Here is a 20,261-nt window from a genome sequence, read left to right as displayed (position 1 = left end):
TAAATGCCGGAATTACTAACAAGCCTGCAAACTGAATAGGTGCATTTTTTGTGTTGCTTTTTACCATGAAGCACTACTGGGTAACTTTGCTCAGCTAAACAATGTTCTCCTGCTTCCAGTTTTAATTTAATCCATCCATTTGATACCTATCAAGGTCAAAATTTCACATTTTGCAACCGCAGTCAGGCTAGACCCTGGCTGTGCTTTTTGGTTTCTTGTCATTCTCAGTCAGTCACTGCTGTAATCTTACTTACTTGTAGTTATGCTATTGAAGCAATGATGTGTTTTCAGGAGATTATTCTGTATAAATGAAAGAACATATTTTTTTTCAGTGGTCACAAATTAGACCACAAAAGCAACATAAGCAATGCAATAAATGATCTGGATTTATGCAAATTAATGTTGAATTTGTTTTATAGTTTGCAATCTGGAAACATGACCACTTGCACTAGGCTAACTTCATTGATTTCAATTACTCAGATAAGCATGCCACAAAAAAAAAATGTCTGAGGTGAGGCAGGAGCTTTTATTAGGTCAACAAACAGGAGCTGGAAAAACAACAAAGCAACCTATCAGCCAGCCTAATAAAAGACATTACCTCTCCCTACAAACCTTGCCTTGCTTATACCATGGCAGCAACTTAACTACCCAAATATTTCTCATCCTGACAACTAAATCTTAGATTTACTGGAAGTCCAAGAGCAGCCTCAGTTTATAACTGACTTTTGTAACTACACAGGATTTTGAGTGCAGAAGGGCAAAGCAAGCACAGGAACACCAGTATGGCAAACAAAGCCTGTGTGGTGTTGCCAGCGTGGGCGGTTGATCTGCGAGTTCCTCCACCCCCACACGCTGCAATCCCGGCATCCGTAGAGAAATCCCAGCAGCAAAACGATGGCCCTTGGGACCAAATAACCTCCCAGTCGACCCTGCCCGGAGTTACCATTACTAGTGTGGGTGGGTCTATATCCCAAAAAACTGATCTGAGAGATGAGCAGGAGTGAAGGATTCCTTGGGGACTCCTGAGAGGCGGCAGCAGCGAGCTCCTGAAGCGGCTGAAAGCCATTTTTCATCCCACATTCACTGTCACGGCATTGAATTAGGAAAGCTTTTTCTGTGGAGTTGGAGGAATTATTGTATCCCAAGGATCAGCACATGAACAGGTAATACACAGCCATGGGGCAGTGCAGGGACAACCAGGGGAGTTTAGGGAAGCAGAGGTTTCCCTGGAGCATCCCAAAGTCTGGGGGGAACCCGCAAACTGCTTCCAGGAAACAAGCACATTGAGGTACATAACTCTGCCTTGTCAAATGCAAGTAAACATAACCACACGCACAGACATATGGCCCTTTCTAAGCATCCTTGTTATAAGAAGCGCTTCTCTTTGAGACAGAAATGCAGGGAGATACTCATCGATTTCTCTGCTCACCTATTTTTGTTTGGAGTAGCCACATGATTCCTCCTCAGTGCCTCAAGGTGACATCAAAAGCCAGAATCACACACAAATGAGCCTCAGCCCCACTGCTCTGGCAGGATGGGGCTCTGCATTCAGCCTTTCCAGTCAAACCACTCCTCTGCTTGCCTCTTAGTGCCGGCGGCTGTGACCAGCCCAGCTCCACCTGTGCTGACCCTGGTACAAAGCACCCGCTTAGCCCGATGGTCCAGACCCCAAGGTCAGGGTCCTCTCCTCTTCCACACTTCACTGCTTGCTCTGCATCCACCTCTGCTGCCAGGACCTGGGTCAACTCCAAACAGGCAGCAATAGACCTGCACCGGTAACAGCTTGTCTCAAAACACTACCAGAGGAAAAAAGCATCCTTAATTCAGTTTACATTTAACTATCAACAGCTGAGATAGAGCCACCTCCGTTCTGCAGAGGAACCATCACACCATCCAGAGTGGTTTAGTTAATTGACTTTCAGGAAAGTTAATTTGGATTAACTTTCGAGTGTACTCATGTAGACACACTCTAGGTTATTCCTCAGCTACACCGTATCAGAGTGGCAGCAGCCAGGTTCATTGCTCTGTGGTGCTGTAAATAAATGCTAAATCTGTGTTTTAATGGTATCAGACAGGCAGCAGCTGTTGCTGCTGAATGCCCAGCAGATTGCTATTGCTCTCAGGACTCGCATCAGGGAAGGTACTGGATAGCCTAAAGATATTATTGTCTGGCAACAAGCATTTTCCTTCATAAACAGCACCTGAAAAGAGGAAAAAAAAAAAAAAAGTTGTATGAAGCAAAGCGATGACAAAAACTCTTTCCTGTTCCCCTGTTCTGGGCAGCAGGCTGCTGAATTTTTAAAGGGAAAATACGGGGGCAAATAGACATTACACAATCTTCTGAAAGAGCATGTTAGAGAAATGGAAGGCAGGATACAGAATTAAATGCATAATTCATGGCTTGTGAGAGCCTTTAGGCAAGACCTTTCGGACTTGCTAATTGCTGTGCTGAGAAGTAGGCCAGAAACCACAATAATGACTGCTACACCTAGACAAATACATGCATAAAGCTGTTGTAACATCCACCTAGGGGCTTCCACATCACCCCTCTTGCACACATGTGCTGCTGGTCCATCTGACAACATGCCAACCAAGGACAACTGTGTGGGATGTCAGGCTGATTCGAGGATCTGTATCTAATTCAGGCATGTATTTCTGTATACTCAGGTTTTTGGACCGCAGGAAGACGTACTTACATAAGCTGCCTGCGGCCATGCTGCAGCCCTTGGGGGGCCCTCACAGTGTGCTCGGAGCCTCCAGCGTGCAACTCTGCGCTCGTGGGCCCGGCAGAGAGCGGCGGCTCCGCCACTGCAGCTGCCAGATTTAGCCCCACTGAGCTCAACGGCAAAAAATTCAGTGGGTGCAAGATCAGATCCCAGTTGCAGGCAAGGATATTAATATGACAAGTAGGGAGGATGAAGGCAAGCGTAACAGCTTATAGTTACAGAGGTTTGCACATGTGCATAATTTAGTGGATCCAAGTCATGAACAAAGCATCAAAATATCTTTTAGCTTCCTATGCCGTAACCACCTCCTCCTCCATGTCACCAGCAAACACCTTTGGATTTTCTCATCCCAGCAGGCAAAATCATAGGCTTTTATCTACCTACATGTTCAGGTCTCTCCTACTCACATTCTCTCATTTCAGAGAACGCTATTCCAACCTATTGTCTGATAATATCCTGCCGACTGCCGCCGGTCACGGCTGCTTCCACTTCGTTAGAGCCCACCAGAAGTTAGCCTCAAGGAGCTGAGAAAGGCTTCACTATGGCTGTTTCCAATTTGTTACTGTATCCAGTCAGTCTTGCACTGTGTCTGAAGAGAGATGGACTTGCCTTTAAAGCATGGGGATCAGTTGCCTTCCTGCTCCACCAGCTTCTCCATCTCCATCTCCAAGGAGCAGGCTGCTCCTTGCTGTCCTGTCTGTCCTCCCCAGCAGTGGAGAATTTTGTTTCACAAAACATCAGAAAGAATCTCTTTTTAAGCCCTTTCCTCCTCCTTTGGTTTTATCTACTGATGTGGCAAAATTACCTTAAAAATTCATTAATAAAATTTAGATCAATATCTTCCACAAAGCAGCTGATCTTCATGAGGTTGCAGAAGTAAAACTACCAAAGTTCAACAGAATCTGTCTCTTAATTGTACTGTGCTAAAACATACTACGTTGATTAATTTACTGAAGCAGATTACATTTTTACTGCTAATATACCTATTTACTTAAAGATGTTCCATCTTTTTCTAAGGGTCAAGAACATGAAAAAGCAAAACCCGAGAGAGATAATGAAAAAATAAGATGATTAAAGATCCCCAGGTTTGATGGGTTTAATCTGGAAACCACCAATCCTGGTTTGTGAGTATGAAGCAAGCTACCAATTATATGGTAGCGGAATAAAGTTTCAGAGCAAGTAAAACATCTTTTTTGTGATACTTCAAATAACTTGATGGTGAAGAGACTGATTGCTTTGTGACATCTTCTTTATAGGAATCCTAACTATTAATCTGCAAATATGAAATGCCTCACATTGAAGGCAGAAAAATTTAAAGTGCAATTAAGAAGTCAGTGGAGAAGTACAATGACGCTGAGGATCCCCAGACTTAGACCAGGCTCAAAATGCTAATGCCTAGCTCTGAAGGTAAATAACCTCTAAGCTACTTTATATAATAATTGAAGTGTAACATGACTCAAACAAACTGCAACCCATTCGTTGGGCAACTCCCACCTAAACGATTTTAAATCTAACTAAACCATTTTAACCATTTTAACTTCAGCAATGTTACTGTCCTTTACACACTCTCCAATTTAGGTTTTGACAGCTACAACAGGCATACAAGGAATTTACATTTTCCCCAAAACCAGAGGCTTACAGCTCAAGTAAGCAAATTAAAGCCAAAGCATGGGAAAGGAAAAGTGAGAACAACAAAAAAAGTCACTAAATCTTTTGAGTTCCACCTTTAATAAATTTTGATAGCTCCCACATTGGGAGTAAGGTAGATAAGCAGTAGCAGGAAGTACTGCTTGGTGCAGTTTTATTTTGTTCTGTGACCTACTCATTTGGTCCAAGAGAGAAGAGTCAGTAAAACAGAACGGGTCTATGGCAATCGCAACACAAAGGGCAGTCTTTCACTTCATACAAAGAATACTAGCACAGATGGCGAATCAACATTTTGCAGGAAAATCCATGTGCTTCCACATTAATGAGACACGGGTTAGAAGAACACAGTATTATACGCTGTCGTCATTATGTCAGAAGTGATTTGTTGTCCAAGCTTAGGTATCCAGATGGTAACAAAAATACTCCAAACTTTCTATAAGCAGAAAGCTTTCACTATAATTAAAAAATGGTTTCAGCAAATACACTGGTTTCTCCGAGTATTCCCAGCTCACTTTTAACTGCTCAACATGCCCTGTATTTTGCTTGCAGTGCTTTAACAAGGAAGATGTATATTCACTAGAAAACCTCAAACGGCAGAGCTGGGGAGTGCCAGAGGGGAGCTGCGCAGAACCATCGTGTTACCAAAGTGCAGAGAAGAAGCAACTGGGGAGCCGAGGGCTGCACGGTGCTGCCCTGGGGGATACACCAGTAAGGTCTTCAGAAAAAAACTGGTCTCTGGTCATGCAGGATGGCACCAAAGCAAAACAAGGGAACTACGTGATCCATGTTCACATAGTTAAAAACAGCTCCACCTCGGAGCAGTGGCTGCTTCTGATTCAGATCAGGTGTAACCCCCTCCCACCGTGACAGGGTTTACCCATATTGGAGCCAAAGCAATTGGGCTTTATGACTAAGTCCCATTATTAACACACTTCGGTTTCTGAAAGGAGCCTCAAAAATCTTCATAAAAGCTCCCAGGGAAATAATTGCATTCTTTTCACTTCACCCTAGCAGACTCCCACAGGTTTGACTGTATTTTTTCTCTCTGAAGTGAATTGTACAGCCCCTCTCAAAAGGCTCGCCTTTTAAAAAACAGTCTAGAAAACACCAGGCTAAATTTGACATGTTTTTCCCTATGTTTCAAAGCCAGGGAAGGGTTTTTCTGAAAGATGGCACCTTTTCTATTTAAGTAGATTGAAAATCTGCTGCAGGAAAAAAAAACAAAAAGGAAGAAAAAAGGAAGGGATAAACTGCTGGGACAGTATGTGGGTGTCAGGATTCGGTCTTTAATCTGACAGGTGTGTGTCAGCACTTCTCTACAAACATACCTATAAGGGATCTAATTGTTCTCCTCTTTGCATTGCTATAGGTTTGTACTGTTTTCTAATGATACCCCTTATTTTTAGGTTATCATCCTGCCAGTCTCTTTGCCTGATGTCCAAAAAGCTAACAGGTTAACTAAGCAAGAAAAGCTGACACATTTCTTCATTACTGTATTTACCCTTCTAAGTGTCTCAAGCAAGTTCATTTTGAAATTAAAAATCAATTTGTCAACCATGCAACAGACAACGTGGCCCAAAGAGAGATTTACAGACTCGTAACCAGGGAGCAGGCAGAGGAGGTGGTTGCTCAGCTGATGGATATAAATAGTAAAATCCTAGTCAACAGGATATTATTGTTCTTTGGGGTTCCCAAAGAAGCCTTAAGTAATGGATGAGCTCCTACGCACGCACTGATCACAAGTCAGTGCCCAAGTGCCATGGGGAGGCCTTGCCTGGGCTGTTTCAGGAGCTGCCAGGTCTCAGCACTTCCCGTGCTCCAGTGACAGGAAAGATGGAGAAAGTGGGGAGAAAGGACTCAGCAAAGCACCTGTCATCTGTTCGTTCCTTTAGCAATAATAATTGAACTCTAAGAGTCATGAAACTAAACAGCAATGCTCTCCTCTCCTCACGCCATGAAGCCAAGCCCAGATGGAGATCACCAGACACCAAAAAGCTTGAGAAAGTGGGAAAAGAAAACAAAGAAGAAAAGGAGTCTTCCAGGAGCAGGTCAGAATGGCTTATTTATCAAGCTGTAACACCACATGACACCAACTACAACTACCTTCAAGGCCGCTTACACTCTATGGTATCACAGAACTTCCATCATAAACTGCATTTCAAGGTGAGGCAATTAATTGCCTCTGTGACCTTTGCGGAAAGGAAACACAGAATCTAACTGTTCTCCTATGTCTACTTTTGTTTCTCTAAACTCTCTGGCTTCCTTCTCATGCAGAACATGTCCTTATAATCATCCAGGGCAGAAAGACATCTTTAGGTAGATATCTCTCTACATTCATGTAAGATAAATACGTCTCATCCATGTCCTAAGCTCGCTCTCCCTTGGTCTTCCTCTCTACCCCACCGAGTTTTTTCAGACAGGGTTTCAGGACAGTGGATGTAACACTGCTCTCTTAAAATAATATCTGGATGATTTGCAGGACTGAACTGAAGAGTATGATTTGACAGCAAGTTCAGCCTGGGATAAAATTTAATCAGATTCATTTATGCATGCAAACGGAAAGCTTTTATTAGCATACATTCCTCAAAGAAAACAAATCATAGTTCCCGGAGATGTTCACCATGAATTACCCTCTTCCAGATTCTAGTAGCAAGTTTTCTCTCTTCCTCAGCTCCGCTTTATCTCCTTTCTAGCAACACATACTCAAAACAAAGCAAACAAAACTCCTGGAACAAACTCAGTGAACTGAAAGCATAGTAAGAAGAGGCAGAGGGAGCACAGCTGATTTCGATCTTGACTGAGATTATTCTAAAGCACTTGGAAAAAAACAGTTTTACCTGAAGGTGATAAAATAGTAATTTATAAAGGTGATCAACAAGAGACTTCAAAAATACTTCTTCACAAATAGGGAGAAGTAGAAAAAAGCAGGTGGACTCCATTCCACAAACATTTTGTTCTTCTTGCATTTTAAAAACCCTAAGGCAAGCCAAAATGAAATCTGATTGCACTCAGTTAGCCTTTGCACCAACTGGTGTGCACTGGAGAAAACACCAACAAGGATGAGCAAATGCAGAAGGAAACCACCCACTCCCAAACATGGGAACACCACATGCTGGGACAAAAGGTGGGCTGGTAACTCCTGTGAATTAGCAAGTTTTAAAAGCTTACAACAGAGAAGGCAGCATATATGTATTACAGTTCATGCGAATTGTTAGATGACATTATGAGCTTTTGCTGTCAGATGGTGAAGGAAAGGAAAAAGAAGGTGCGAAGACAGGAATTTGGTCAGGTAATTACAATGATCACTTTGGAAAGAGAAGTCCATGGTTCAAGGCTTGCTCTACCAAAGCTTTCCATGTTCACACACAGAGAAGTATGTTATTAGGCTGTCTGGATAAACTTGAAACAAGCCCTCTGGCTTTCATGTGCAATTAATCTCTAACCCTAACTTAGGGGTGTCAAATGCATCAAAACCAGGAGATGCTCAAATACTAAAGAAACAGAAATAATTCCCTGGTAGAATGTATTAAGAACACATTTCAATTTTAGTCAAGACAAACGCAGAGCAGTGGGAAAGCAAAGCCTATGGGCATCAATATTATCTGAGTACCAGAACTCAAGCCCGGACCCCCTCTGTAAAACCACAGTTATGAAATTCGACTTCCACACCCAGAGCAGCCCCCTCCTTCTGTAAGGATGCAGCGTCAAGAACATACACGTGCAGCAGGACTGGCAAGTCAAAATGCAGTGGGCAGCCGATGCCAATCTTTTTGTGGACATCAGGTTAGCACATTAATCTGTGTTCTCCATGCAGCTCCTGAGAGGCAGCCTGTGTTCAAGATCCAAAACTGATCATTAGTGTGATAAATGAAATGAGCGGAAACTTTGGCTCACAGAGCCCAAACTGCAGCAGCTCCACAGTCAGTCACTCTTTGTAAGTTTTGGTTCATTAGTGAAATGAGAATATAAGAGGTCTAGTGAACATTCGGTTCATAATTAAGTGCCTGAATGGCAAAGCTGTCTATTGGCTTGGGTGATGCAACACAGGGGTCCCATCTGAGCTTGCTGTAGGTACCCAGACCACCTCAGCAACAGGCTTTCATCATCAGTCTCAGCACAGAAGTGAAGGACTCCATATCCACGAAAAAACGGGGATCTTGCATGAAAATAATTGCTCTAGAGCCATCTGTGGGATAGGCAACGAAAAAATGTGTAGACACCCCCTGCAAAATTAAAAGAAGTTAAGGACTTGAAAGTTATCCAAGATCTGACCATCTGAAATAAAATCTGAATATAATTGGATGCTTAATTAGTTTCCAAACAGTCTTGTGAGACAGACAGGTATCAGCTTTCCAGACCTCCCCAGCTACATCTGGATCCTTCAGCACCTCTCGGTGACACCCAGGACTGGATGCGAAGCATGTGCTGACCTTGTCCTGCAGACATGGGCTACCACCACTGGGGTCACAACCGCTTCCTGACTTCAGAGGAGTCACACTGGTGTGACCTCCAAGTTCTTAAATTAAAATGAACTCATGATGACTGATACTGTCAACTGCAGCGTTACAGATGAAGGACTTTATAGCATCCCTCAGCTGTATCAGCAGCTAATACATGGTGCTTCCTCTTGATATTCACAGTTTTTGAAGACAATTAAAGCTCCTATCTTTGGTCCTTCTGGTAAACGCACAATGTTTTAAAGTTTTGAAAGGTCAAAATTGAACACATCAAAAAGACCATCTACCTTCAAAAGAAGAACTACAGCTTAGCCAGCAAAAATTCGTACTCAGTCTTCTTTCAGCCAAGGTCAATAGTTGGATTAACTTCTGGAAGAAGCCTGAGCACAAATTCTTTTTAACTAACATCAGGTCCATTTAAAACCTTTTTCTTTATAATGAGCTGAAATGGAAAACCTCACAAAAGAGTCTCTACAGCTTTAAATCACTCCTTGCCCTATATCCAGAAAGATCTTTAAAAAAAAAAAAAAAGACAAAAAAGCCACCTGAGGGTAACAGGAACCAAATGCTGTTCAGTGGCATTAATCATCAGGGCTGGGAAGTCCCCTGTCCAGTGTGGAACCTGAGAACAAGGACAGGGACCAAACATTTCTCCAGCTACTCTGAACAATAACTGCTGGAGTCACTCAGGATTTGTAACAGAAAAAGGCCTACCAAGTACCTTGTGAAAAAGGGAGAATCTAATGGGAATTTTGTCTCTGAAATCTCATCTTCTTGTTTGGGCAGGATTTTCACGATTCACTGATTTCAAGTGCCCCACGGAAGTGCTGGCCACAGCCCCTCCTGCGCTCCCATCAGGCTTCTGAGGACCAGGCAGCAGGGATCGGGCACTCTGCTTTTCCATGGCTCTCCGCCATCTGCCCACCTCTGTTTGCCTTGGTTACTCTCCCTGGGCAAAGAGCCCAGACAGATTTATGTTTATTTCCTTATATATATCCCAGACAATAATTCTGAAGTAGACACTTCATACCATGTTATTTATAAATTCAATATCTTTATTAAGTTATAACTGCAGTTCGTGTTTATCATGAACATCATAAGAGCCAGGAAGCTTTAATCACGTGTCCAGATGCAGTCATATGAAGGATTAGATTTTAACAAAGTTATCTTCGTTGGCATTGCTCTCATTTGTCGCGGTGCCAGGACTCTCTTGCCCTTCTTATTTTTCACCGAGCCAAGAGAAGCTTAATTAGCCCTTGGTTGTGAACTACACTGATTGCATATGCAAAACACTTATTGACATACATTAGGGGGTTCTTTGCAAAGAATAAAAGAAAATGGCAAAGTACTTCTATCTGACCATTAGTACACAACAGAAAGACAGCTCGTGCTTGTAACCTGCCCCTGTGCTTTGGCAGCAACTCAGGGCTTCAGCTGGAGCCGCATGGAACGGCCACTCCAGGCTGTGATACAGCTCTCACAACATATGAATAACGCGTGGTCGCCTGATTGTCGAGGGGTTTATTGTACTGCTATTTGGGCTTCTTGAAGAAAACACAGGAAAAAATATGCTGGAAGAATAAAAATGTAGCTACTCATAAGCACTTCAGAGTTAGAAGGCAACAGCAAGATTAGCACGCATCAGAGACCTTTCACAGGTTTCAGAAGTGCTACCAAGTGAATTATTCTGAGGAACAGGTCCAAAACAGTAGGACCTGCTATGTCACCACTGACAGAAGTGGTAACCCCTTACAGTAACAGTAAACTGGGTGCGGAGGGAAAAAAATGCATGTAGGCAGTGTATTTGAAGTTCATCTTCTCCCTTGTAAATACCTTCTTCCTGGTGCAATGTACAAAATATTTTCTTTTAAGGTCTCTTTGTTAACATGGAGACTGCAACTGCTGAGCCACAGTGAACAACAGCTGCTTGGGAGAGCCTTGGTCCCTCTGAGGGATGACTTGCGGTGCAAGACCTAAATGTGAGCTTCCATCTGAGTCTGGTTAAAACACGGAGCACCCACCCTGGGGGTCCCAGTATAAGAACAGAAGCACCATGGTGCTCACCAAGACAGCAGTTAATTAGACAATCGAGACTCATTTCACAACCAGGTAACTACAAGAGCCTCTAACTCAACCCAAACGTGAAAGAGAAAACCGAGAAGTCCAGTTGCCTGAAAAGCCACAAATCCCCTGGTACAGACCAGCAGAACATGACTTGCTGCCTTCAGCCAATATTTGGCCTTCTACTTAAAATCCCTGTGCACGTGACACAATCTGATGTCACTGGGCCATTTCATGGGCAAAGCACCCCTGACTTTAGCAGGGCTCCGCATAGGCTCAGACGTACAGGGCATCGTGGGGGTGAGCGAGGCAGCACCGCAGCCTCAGGGGTCTGCGCTGCAGGGCTGGGCTCTGCCTGCCCTGCCAATCTAAATACCACTAAACAGCCATGTTTCCTGATAATGGACACTGCACAAAAGCAGAGGCTTCTTTGTCCAGCTTGGGACACTATGAAATGCACTCATCTCCAGTCTTAATTAGGGTAGGATAAAGATCCAAAGGGATCCATGCATTAAAGGCAACAGGGACTGGAATATAAATGGTTCTATTTTAAATTAATCCTGTGGCACATATTTCATGAGCATTTATTTTGTAAACTAGAATTATACTACCAAAGGAGAAAAGCACAAAAATCTCCCCAGTGAAGCAAATCAACAGCGTTGGTCTAGAGAATGATGAACGAGAAAGATCTCATTTCTGACTAACAACAGTAAAAGATGCTACATAAAAAGTGTAAGAAACAGGGAAACTCATTGTTCATAGATTCATTGGGTCTGAATTACACTGATATATATCAGAACTTTTTAAGATACTACAGTTAAAATATATTTTTCTATATGTCTGTCTAGTGGAAAATAATTAACTACATCCCTCAAAGTATTACACAAATTTCATTAATCATGCCATTAAATTAAGTAACAGGCACAGAGATGAGTGTTTTCTTTCAAGTGCTTTTGATAACATCTTTTCAGATGCAGTGGGATTTCTGGTTTTAGAAGGAAATCCTCTCTGCTGGAGGTTACATGTCCACAAGTGTTCACTCTGCAGACATCCAGGCTGTTGCTATTATGAGCCTCCTTACAGGATGTCAATTTAAACTTGCATTTGTGGCTATAAAGCCTCAAACAACAGCTAAAACACAGCTCAGCTGTTTGCACAGAAATATGCAGCAATTATAATGAAGCAAAATCCATCCTGCAACCCTCCACCTACAGTCCCTGTATTTAACTGGTTGGGGAGAGGTAAAAATAGAATAGTAGGTAAAGAAACATGTAAATTTCTTAAAAGGTGTTGTGATGCCCTTCACCACCCCAGCACTGACACAGAGGTAATTTCTTCTTCTGAATATATAATTTTAAGAATATTTTTGACTTCTACATGAAGAGACAGATAACATTTGGCACTTCCCCTTGACAATCATTCTGCAATAACACTAAGTTTAAGCAGCGTAGGACATAAACAATAATGTTTAAACAGACATTGACAAGCCAAAATGCCCAAGGTTGCTTATTCTAGTCCAACAGGAAGCTGTCTTTAAAATGGAAAAAGGAAACAAATTAATTCTTCTGTAATATTTTCAAAGTTAAGGTGAGAAATACTTCAGAATGCAAGTGACATAACTTCAACATGGTCTTTACGACAAAGAACATTTTTTGAATTTCTGTCCATGCTGGGTGGACAAAACAAAAAACAAGCAGGAGAAACTATGAAAAGTACAGGACATTTTTTAATGAGCGCTGGTTTAATCACTGTGTTTTACAGACTGCCATTTTTAAACTGCGATTCAACTGCAGGCAAGCGATAGGGTCTGAGATGTCGCCAGATCTCCAAACACCGAGGCTGTCAGCGATTGAACAGCTCACCAAGGAAAAGAAAAGAGAAGCTGATGTTGGCAAGTGACAACGGATCAACCCCATGCCTTCAGTCAGGTCCATACTTGGATGCCAAACACAGTCTCTCTTACAGTGAGGTGTTAATACACAGGTGTAAGCGTTCATCTGACTGCAGAGCTACTGGGCATTATTTGAATTTGGTGTAATTTCATCCGTGCTATGGGACAGAGAGACCAGACTCCTAATTTGTTAGAGAAATGAGGCATTGACCTTGTTAAAACTGCCTGCTGAAACTTGTAATCTGTACCTTGCCTCTCACTGCTGCTTCACTTCACTGCCAGGGCTCCCTCCATCTGCAACAGGTAAGTTTTCCTTCCACTGCTGACAAATACTGTCAGGTATGAGAGTGACCTTATGGAGACCATCCCCACCAGAAGACCTATGTTTCCAGCATTATCTTTGGCTTCTTATACCTGGATCTTATAACTCTCAGGCCTATTTAACTTCACTTTTACATAGAATAGCATCACTTTGTGGTTCTATAGGGCTTCATCTAAGGTTCTCCAAGCAATTTAATCTTTCTAAATGTTACCTTAATCTACAAAGAGCTCCACTGAAATGAAAATGTCTACATGCAGAATGAAATCCCGCTAGATATGGAGACAAGTTATAGACAAATTAAAGTAATGAACAGTTATAGCACCTTGCTTTTCTCAGAATGAATGGATACATTAAAAAAGGTTTCCTTCCACTTGTGAAATTTCCATGTGTTTGAAAGGCATGACAAACTATAGTAAACAGACTGAATGCTGCTGTATCTTATAATTAAAAAAAAAAAAAAAAGATTATCTAGTTAGGTGCGATGGTCAGAAGAATTATGCTTCATACATAAATGGATATACAAAAATAGAGAGAGAAACATTTTCAAGAGTTCCTGACTGCCTATAAGCTGTTCCTGATGGATGTCCTTCAGAGATGCTTAAGGTCCCCAAAGAAAAGATATGGAGATACTCTCACTGAAAGAGAGAGTTAACTATTAGGAGTTAAGCATCCTCACTGTCTCTTAAGACACAGCTTTTGGGACCCGTTATCTCAAAGGAAGCTGAGGTTCATATCACTAACAACTATAGTTACCGCTGTCCACAGCTTACAAAAGTCTAAATCTTAAGGATCCAAACAGAAAGACAAGGAAAATAAGAGATTGCTGTGAGTTTATGACTAAGTGATTAATGAAAAGGTACAAACTAGGACAAGGATGGGGGAGCCAGTGGGGCTGGTATTGCTCAGTTTATTTCTTTCAGCCTGTCACCAGTGTTTTTTGGCATTATTTGTGACATCACTACAGTATGTTCCTGTATAGCCTTCCAGGTATGTTTGAAGGCCATGCAACCCTCAGCAGAGCAAACCTGAGACTCAAGAAAGCATCGAAATTTACTGAAATCAAAGAATAAACATCTATGAATTTCTGTGAGTTCTGGATCAAACCCTGAGTGAGTAGCACAATGATGAGTAGCAGGACTTTGGGCTCCTTGTCTAGTCCTCTGATAGAAGAATGGTAGAGTTCTACCATCCCAGCCCATGTACTCTGTTATAAGAAATAGACATTCAAACCATAATTATTTTAAATGGTGGTAACAGTACTTGTTTGTCAGAGATGGACAATAATACTTGACTGCACAAGTATTCACCTCCGCATATTTAATTCCAAGGAATTTAAGGGAAGATACATAATACTAAATATACATTCAGACTACTGCAAAGCACAGGACTAAAATATTACCTAAAAGAGAATAATTCCTGGTGAAGATGTCGCCTCTTTCTAGTGAGTGCAATTCACCACATAAGGGAGTGTATTTCTGATGATCCTAAATCAAGCTTCCAGCAGGAAAGATTCTAAAATATTCTTGTGTTGTAACAAAATGTTCCCGCTGGTGTTGTAATGAAAGAAAGAAAGAGAAAAAAAACCCATCTCATGGCAGGAAATTAATTATTGAGCATTCCACTGCTTGATGATGTGCTCCTACATTCTGCGCAGGCTTTCCATTTTTCTCTTTCAGTATGTGGAGAAATTCACTATGGAGAATATAGAAATAGAACAAATTGCATAAGAATATCAATTTATTAAATGCATCTAGAAACCAAACAGACCTGGAGTAAGGAACTTAGTTTGTGCATCACCATAACCGGTGCTTATTCCCTTTTTACATTCCCCTCTCCTTTTCCCCATCAGATTGTCATTTTTGCCTCTGTCCCCTGAAATTACCTCTGTCGAGAATAGAAGCAGAGTGCTTGGCTTTTAGCATCGCTTACCTGTGGCAGCTTTGAACTATCACTTCCTTCATTGAGAAAACAAAATGGAAAATCTCTGATCTTGATGGAAAGGGAAAATAAAAGCCCATCATCATATGCTCATGTCTAAACATTCAGCTGTAACTCCTTTCTTAAAATCACCTTTTTTTTCCTCCCTAAGTCCAGTCACTTTAGCAAATTTCACCCCTGGCTGTCAGTTTTAGTCTCCCGATGAATCACATGAAAGCCTCGCAGATGCCATAATTTCATCCATTGGTTACATGACAGAATATATAGTTCCTGAGGCTACTTCGGCACCCAGCACATGCACCTAGAACAACTCCTGAATTCGGTGGGGTAATACCACTGCAAAAGCACCACCATGAGAGCAGACACTTCCCAGCATCCTGGTACCTTCCTGGATTTGAAACTGCCAAACTAGAAGAGGGAAGATGCAACAGACTGAAACAGCATATGCCATCTTCAAATAGTACTTTTTGTCAGCAGTGCTCTATAGTTTAGCTAAGACATAATGAAGAAATTTTCAAGAGAAATGAATAATTCTAGCTTTTTAAAAAGGAGGCAGAAAGGGTATGGAAAACCGCTACAGCAGATGGCTGTATGATGCCTGCAGAAACTTTTAATACCAGGTAGGCTACTGAGGTGCTAGTGGTACCGTTTCTCATGGTCATCACCACTTGAGTTCATCTCGTCGTGCTCTTCCATCACAGAATCATTCTGGTTGGAAGAAACCCTTAAGATCAAGTCCAACCATCATGTAACTCTACCACTAAACCATGTCCAATCAGCTGCTGGGCAGGATGGCTTGGACACAGCATAACAGTAATGCCTCTATCTGTCTTTCAGACCTGAAAGACCTCATGTTTAGCTGGCTCTGTGCATCAAAAGAAGGATGTCAGTGTCCATCTCCACGCAGATATGCCCGTGTTTTCCTGTATTCTTCATATCTGCAAATATTTAACTGCTACCTTTCCTCTTCTCCCCGTGTACTGCAGACACCACTCAGGTCTAAATTCATGTCATGGGGGCCCCAGAGACTGGGAAGCACCCTCACATATGTAAAATGTCCCATTTAAAGGAAGCATTCTGGAATAAGGAAAGCCATGGGTTTCACAGCACCCAGCCCAAACACAGCTGGTCTTGCAAGAGAGCGCTGCAGGAGCAGGAGACGGAACAGCAGACGAGGACACTCAGCACCTGAGGTCCTTCGCGTGGCCCTGAGCAGCGTGACCCTGCAGGAGCTCTGCTGGTGCCGCTGGGAATTCTGCATCAGCCTCCGCTGCTTTTTCATCTTAGACTCATGACTTTCTAGCACATCAAAACTGTTATTGATTCTGCAAGTGACAATGCTACTAGCAGTGATTCAGATTGCATTGTTTTGAAGAGAATGAATTTTGAATTATGCAGCAGGAGCAAGTTTAATTACTACATTTGAACATAGAGCATATGCTGCCATTTTACAAGAAACCACACTGAAGAGAAGCACTATGCTTTGCCACTGAGCTCCCAAGTGACAAAAATCACACTCTCCCAAGTATCAGACTCACCATCTGTAAAACGTTTTTCATCTCCAGAAGAAAATGTGAGAACTATGTGTTACGAATCATATATACTACAAGCGATAGAGATTATCACTTGCTTTGGAGCAGCACCTTAGAAGAAATGCCTTTTGTCCCCTATAATAGCCCACACCAGGCATCAAACTTCTTAAAACCCTATTTAGCAGTGCAAGCAAGGTGACAACTAATATATCTCTCAAATTTCCTCTTGTATGGCAAGAAGAGAACAAGAGTTTTTTTCATGAACATGTTATTCAAAAGAATTTGCCCTGTAGGATGACATTCTCCTACAGGACTATAGGAATTTTAGAGAAGGCTGTGTGCATCTGTATAAATGCATTTTAGTTCCAGAAAAGAAAATAAGTTTAACTCCTTCTTACACAAATGGCTGAGAGGCAAAACCACAAACTTGTTACTCTTTTTAAGAACAGATTTCTACTCCTTCTCAAAAAATGCCCATGAATTAATAGTTAAACCTGGTTTAATTGCTACAGTTTTGAGGAAAAAGAGATCAGATGCAGGCCATCCATGCTAACACACAGAATCAAGAGACAGAGCCAGGAGTCAGAGATATAGAACTGTAGAAATACAATGTAATGAGAGACTCTCAAAACCAAAGGCGAGTTCAACCTGGAATCAACAGTCCTGGCTGTACTCAAAATCTGAATTTCAGAGGTCATGATGATGCAGGTCAAAATGTTGTGGAGTGACCCCACCAGCATTTAACTGTATTAATACAACATCAGAGCTGAAAGAATGGCTAATTTGAGTGTCTCTTTTTATAAATTATACATCTTCTATAATCAGGCCAAACCAAAACTAATTTCCAGCAACTGCACTGCCTCTGCCAGTAGACAGTTCCCTAATGTCATTATGCATAAACAGGAAGAGATAATGACCTATAATTCAAGTCTATTATTTTTTATGGAACATGAAGATATATTGCAGTGTAACGTGAGCTGTTGATTAAGATTAGTATATTACATTAAACAAATTGTTCTCCCATAAACCACTGCTGCTTTTTCTTCTTTCATCAATTCTTGCTGTCCCTGCCAATCACGGAGAGTTAGCTGGTGAGGGGCAAGCATAACTTCGGAGGAAGTACTACACTGGTACCAAACTACATTCAAATCCAGGTATTTGCATCCTTTCCGCCAGCACAGCCTGTGGCTGAATAGGAGAGCATCTCGTAGATGATTTATCCAAAAGCTCTGTCCATGTTTATTCAACAGAAGCTTATGAGAAGGTACACTGAATGGAGTACTTAGATAGCCATCGGCTCCCCTTCAGATTGCGCTGACACGGACCTAGAGCCGTATCCTGGCTGCGGCCGAGTACCTCCAAATCTCCATGTGGGAGTGGCGGGGCGGGCTCTGCCCCCCCCGACTTTATGGGGCTCCTGAGCAGCAAAAGGCAAAGCCCCCGCTACAGCGGAGCAGGGAGCGCCCCGGCACCGCCCAGCCGGTGAGGTGCACCCGATGGGGAGCGAGGGGAGCCGGCGGCCCCCTCCGCGACGGCCCTCAGGAGAAGGCTGTGGGTGGCAGTGTCCCCCCGGGGCGGGGACACCGGCTGTGCCGCCCCCCCGCCGCCGCAGCATCCCCAGCGCCAGCGGAGCCCCCGCGCCCCGTCGTCCCTCCCGTGGGGCCCGGCACCGCTCGCCCCAGCGCCGGGGCTCTCGGCGGGCAGGACGGGCCCGTCGCCGCGCCCGGGCGGAACTTTGGGCCCTCTCGTCCTCCCCCTCGGCAGCTCTGGCCCCACACCCGCACCGCCACCGCCTCGGGGAGCCGGGGACTCCCACACGGCGGCCCGGAGGGGCGGGCTGGAGAGCCCGCGGCAGACCCACGCCAGGGCACGGGGAGAGGCGGAGGAGGAAGGACCGGCACAACGAGGAAGGGGAGCGGGGCGGCGCGGGGGCGGAGGGAGGGGTTTCTCCGGGGGTGTTGGTTTACCTTGGAGGTTCTGCACTCGGATGTCGCTGATGTGCCCGATGAGCTCCTCGCGCTGGAACCAGTCCCACTCCTGCCCGGCCATAGGGACGGGGGGACGCGGGGCCGCCCGCTCCGGGGTCGGGGCGAGGTGAAGGGGGGGCGGCGGGAGCCGGTGGCACCGCCACCGCCGCCTTCACCGGCACCGACGGCGGCAGCGGAGCGGGCGGGGGGGCGGCCCCTCTCCGCGCCGCGCTGCGCCCCGCCCCGCGGCCCTCCCCTCCCCGCCCGCCCGCCTTCCTCCGTCTCTCCGCCCGGCCGGGAGCGGCGGAGCGCTGGCGCGCAGCGGGGCGGAGTGGGGTGGGGGTCCGGCAGGGCCTGCCCCCCCCGCCCGCCTCCGCGGGCTGTTCTCCGCCTGCCGCCTCCTGCCTGCTCTTACCCGCAGCGGGGCTCCCGCGTCGCCTCCCCGGACAGCGGCGTGGGCGGCAGCGCGGCCCCGGCACTGACCGCCCCGTCGGGCGCAGGCGGATCCGTCCCTCGCGCTGCGGAGTCCCCGCGACCCCCGGCCCGGCGGCGCTGCCCCCGGCCGGAGCGCCTGCCCCGCCGCCCCTCGCCCCATCCCGCTCCGGAGCGGGCTGTTGGCACTCTAAATAAATACGTTTTTCTTGCTGAGGCAGCAGGGGGGCTGCAAACAATACCGAGCTCTTGCCCGCTTTCTCTTTGGTGTGTCTGGGGGCGGGAGAAGCGTCGTGCCCTGGAATAAATGTCACGCATTCCCGGCAGAAATGGAAGAAGAAAGTGTGAACAGCAAAGGGGTTTTCCTCGTGGAGATGAAATATGCACCACTATAAATTAAAAGCACTAATACTCCTTTTGCATGCTTATTTAGCCTGGTCTTGCTGGTCTGTTCAGGCTGTCAAATTTCCTATGTGGTGAATTTTCACATCAGCTATCTTCATTTACACTTTTTCTTCAAAATTGGACAGTAATTATTATCGAGGCTCTTCAGTATCACTAAGATCTCCGCTCTACAAACTTAGTGAAGAGCATGAACACTTCCTTTATGTAAAGAGCATTTCATTACAATATACCACTATTTGTATATTGTGCCTGTTTTGTTTTCAAACCATGAAGACCACATAATGTAAACAGAAAATTTTGACACAATCCAGTCAGACTAGTATAGCATCATTAGTTAGACTAACAAAACACACAAACTGAGATGTACAAAGTTAAATATAAACAAACTGGGATCTAGAGATTGTGGTTCTTTCAAGTTGGAAGTGTTTATGTGATCCCAAGTAAATGCTTACTCCACACAACCAGTTGTTTCACCCAGCTCAGGAATGCAGCGCTCTTCCCGCAGCCTGCTCCAGTGATTACTCTGTTGCCGCTCAAAATCAGATGGAGATGGTGAGTATGGAAAGTTATCCATAAAGCGTTTAATAGGTGAACTATTCATCACTGCTGTAACACACACCAGGCAACTGTCCCACAGTCCAGTCTCTAAGAGTCTGGAGTGATCTTCAGCTTCATTACTGTTTACATGTCAGGGCTGAAAAGTTTTGCACAAATGTAAAGACACCAGAATGCCGTACTGAAGACTTCATACGCCTGAATTCAAGGAGTAGAAGAAAGAGTTTGTGGAAAGGAAAATGTGCCTGAAATCAACCAGATTCACACAAATCACTATGCCAGGCTTTGACTTCATTTTGCACTGTTTTTTCCAGAAGGTATCTAAACA

The 20,261-nt window shown here is 44.1% G+C and overlaps 1 protein-coding gene across 1 annotated transcript in view; it reads right to left on the bottom strand.

Annotated features, from left to right (window-relative positions):
• CLMN (calmin) overlaps nucleotides 1–18,623 on the bottom strand; it is a gene marked incomplete at its 5' end in the record, with an annotated part of 71,636 nt that extends 53,013 nt beyond the window's left edge. The window contains one exon of the mRNA XM_082059628.1: nucleotides 18,542–18,623. Coding sequence (XP_081915754.1) covers nucleotides 18,542–18,623 — 82 coding nt within the window. The remainder of the gene's footprint in view (nucleotides 1–18,541) is intronic.
• Nucleotides 18,624–20,261: the final 1,638 nt, after the last annotated feature.

This window comes from Streptopelia decaocto (assembly GCF_964273445.1).
Source record: "Streptopelia decaocto genome assembly, chromosome: 7".
Classification (NCBI taxonomy): Eukaryota; Metazoa; Chordata; class Aves; order Columbiformes; family Columbidae; genus Streptopelia; species Streptopelia decaocto.
This window is presented reverse-complemented; position numbering and strand designations above follow the sequence as displayed.